This window comes from Colobus angolensis, unplaced genomic scaffold (assembly GCF_000951035.1).
Source record: "Colobus angolensis palliatus isolate OR3802 unplaced genomic scaffold, Cang.pa_1.0 Scaffold688, whole genome shotgun sequence".
NCBI classification, from domain to species: domain Eukaryota; kingdom Metazoa; phylum Chordata; class Mammalia; order Primates; family Cercopithecidae; genus Colobus; species Colobus angolensis.
Genome location: NW_012120576.1, coordinates 28,986 through 31,648, shown reverse-complemented (window position 1 = coordinate 31,648; position 2,663 = coordinate 28,986). Strand labels below are relative to the sequence as shown.

The window sequence follows — 2,663 nt, the reverse complement described above, 5'->3', positions numbered from 1 at the left end:
CTCATATTGCAGCACAGGGCATGATCTGTCCCCAAGGCAAAGATGATGAGTTACTCTTTTCTTGAAAACATACAAGTAGGTATCTCAGCAAAGGCTACTCATGTGTTATGATGAGTAAATCACTGGCAGTGAATGTGAATTTTTTTTTTTTAATGGATGGATGAGTACACGCCTTCTTTTGAGGGCAGGTTCTATCTGTACTTCTTTCACTTACTATATTATAGGAGCTTAGAATCCCAGCTGCTGGCTCTGAGCTGAAGTTCTCTGATGGCTTGTGCAGGGTGTACTGGCCTTCTTCCCCTATCTGTGTGTCTACTGCTGACCTGTGGCTTTGCCGAGGCAGGGAGGTTGCTGGTAGTGCCCATGGATGGGAGCCACTGGTTCACCATGCGGTCGGTGGTGGAGAAACTCATTCTCAGGGGGCATGAGGTGGTCGTAGTCATGCCAGAGGTGAGTTGGCAACTGGGAAGATCACTGAATTGCACAGTGAAGACTTGCTCAACCTCATACACTCTGGAGGATCAGGACCGGGAGTTCATGGTTTTTGCCGATGCTCAGTGGACAGCACCACTGCGAAGTGCATTTTCTCTATTAACAAGTTCATCCAGTGGTATTTTTGACTTACTTTTTTCAAATTGCAGGAGTTTGTTTAAGGACAAAAAATTAGTAGAATACTTAAAGGAGAGTTGTTTTGATGCGGTGTTTCTGGATCCTTTTGATGCCTGTGGCTTAATTGTTGCCAAATATTTCTCCCTCCCCTCTGTGGTCTTCGCCAGGGGAGCATTTTGCCACTATCTTGAAGAAGGTGCGCAGTGCCCTGCTCCTCTTTCCTATGTCCCCAGAGGTCTCTTAAGGTTCTCAGATGCCATGACTTTCAAGGAGAGAGTATGGAACCACATCATGCACTTGGAGAAACATTTGTTTTGCCCCTATTTTTTAAAAAATGTCTTAGAAATAGCCTCTGAAATTCTCCAAACACCTGTCACGGCATACGATCTCTACAGCCACACATCAATTTGGTTGTTGCGAACGGACTTTGTTTTGGACTATGCCAAACCCGTGATGCCCAACATGGTCTTCGTTGGTGGTATCAACTGCCATCAGGGAAAACCAGTGCCTATGGTAAGTTATCTCTCCTTTAGCACATTAAGAATAATCTGGCTTTGAACATTTAAAGAAGATTTCTTACTGAACTATAATTTATCATTTACATTTGTCCCATTTGGAATTTCTTTCTGGTTTAAGGAATTCTTTTGTACCAATTCACTGTATAAAGCAGCTCTTGTTGATATGTAAGTGTATACAATTGATATAATTGTAGATCATATCTAGGCTGCAATCTAAATGCTATTTTTGGAAACATACCAAAAACCACAGTAAGAAATGAAACTTCCTTTTTTTTTCTTTTGCTAATTCTATACTATCCCCAGAGGAAAATATTCTTAGCCATTTTGTGTGAATTCTTTTCAATTATTTTTGAAATTATACTATGGATATGCATATCTTTAGGGTAAATTCTCACTTCTATTTTATTAATATAAAATCTAATATCATGCTGGCTATGATTTTTTTTTATGTTAGATTTTTCTCTTGTCAATAAGTTAAAGATATCTTTACAGGTCAGTGCATACAGATTTGACATGTTCTTTTAGTAATTGCCTAATAGTCTTTACTTTGGATGCAATGTAGTTTTCCAGCCAATTAATATTGATAGAGATTTAAGTGTTTTCCACTTTTAGGATTTATGAACAATAATAAACATTCTTATATACTTTCTTTATATATATTTCCATATTTTTGCTTTTATCTCAGTAGGATATCGTCCTATGAGTATGGTTGCTTGGTTTTCATTAAATAAGATTGGCATCCTTTTGCTATTACATCTTCCTATTCAAGAATATGAATCCCTCATTATTTATTCTGATTTTGTTTTGTATCCATAAATAAAATTTTGCACTTTATAGAAGTATTTTATCTTTCTTATTAACTTTTATTCCCCTGTATTTCATTGTTTTTGAAACCATTATGTGCAAGGCAATTTTCCCATTTCTCTTTTGAATTAATTCTGCATAATTAATGTACTGCTTTGAGTTTTACACATTTATCTTGTATATAGTCATATTACTAACCTCTCTTATTAGTATGTAAGGTGTATCAAGTGTGCAATATCATCTGCAAATTATTCCCTCCCCTGGTATTTATACTTCTTATTTTGGTGGAGCATATAGTTCCAAAACATTATTGAATAATATTGTTGGTCTAGCCAGTTTAAATTAGGATTCGGTCACTTGCAGTTGAAAAAGTCTTGACAAATACAGGAGTAAGATTCTTGGCAAATGCATAGTTGCCAAATCCAGGTGAAACATCTGGTGTCTCATCTAAGTATATTATTTTATTAGGGATGGAGTATACATTTTTATCTGTTGTTCTGGCTTCTTACAAGGTTCAGTAGACTTGGTAACACAGTCATATTCTCTCGCATATTGGCAGATGTTCGGTGAAAGAGTGACTGTTCAACCAACTCATGGGAAAATGCAACCATGCTCTTTCTAAAAAGCAGGGAGACTACAGCTGTAGGCCTTTCAAATGAAACATGACTTTCAGCTCTTGACAAGACCAGGCAAGGAGATGCAAGCTGTAGGACGTTAAGAGATAGACTTATC

The 2,663-nt window shown here is 37.1% G+C and overlaps 1 protein-coding gene across 1 annotated transcript in view; it reads left to right on the top strand.

Moving 5' to 3' along the window:
• The first annotated feature begins 214 nt into the window (after positions 1–214).
• The window catches only part of LOC105500776 (UDP-glucuronosyltransferase 1-7-like), an 18,968-nt gene continuing 16,519 nt past the window's right edge, over positions 215–2,663 (top strand). Inside the window, 3 exon segments of the mRNA XM_011926445.1 lie at positions 215–439; positions 442–512; positions 514–1,122. Coding sequence (XP_011781835.1) covers positions 268–439; positions 442–512; positions 514–1,122 — 852 coding nt within the window. The 5' untranslated portion in view covers positions 215–267.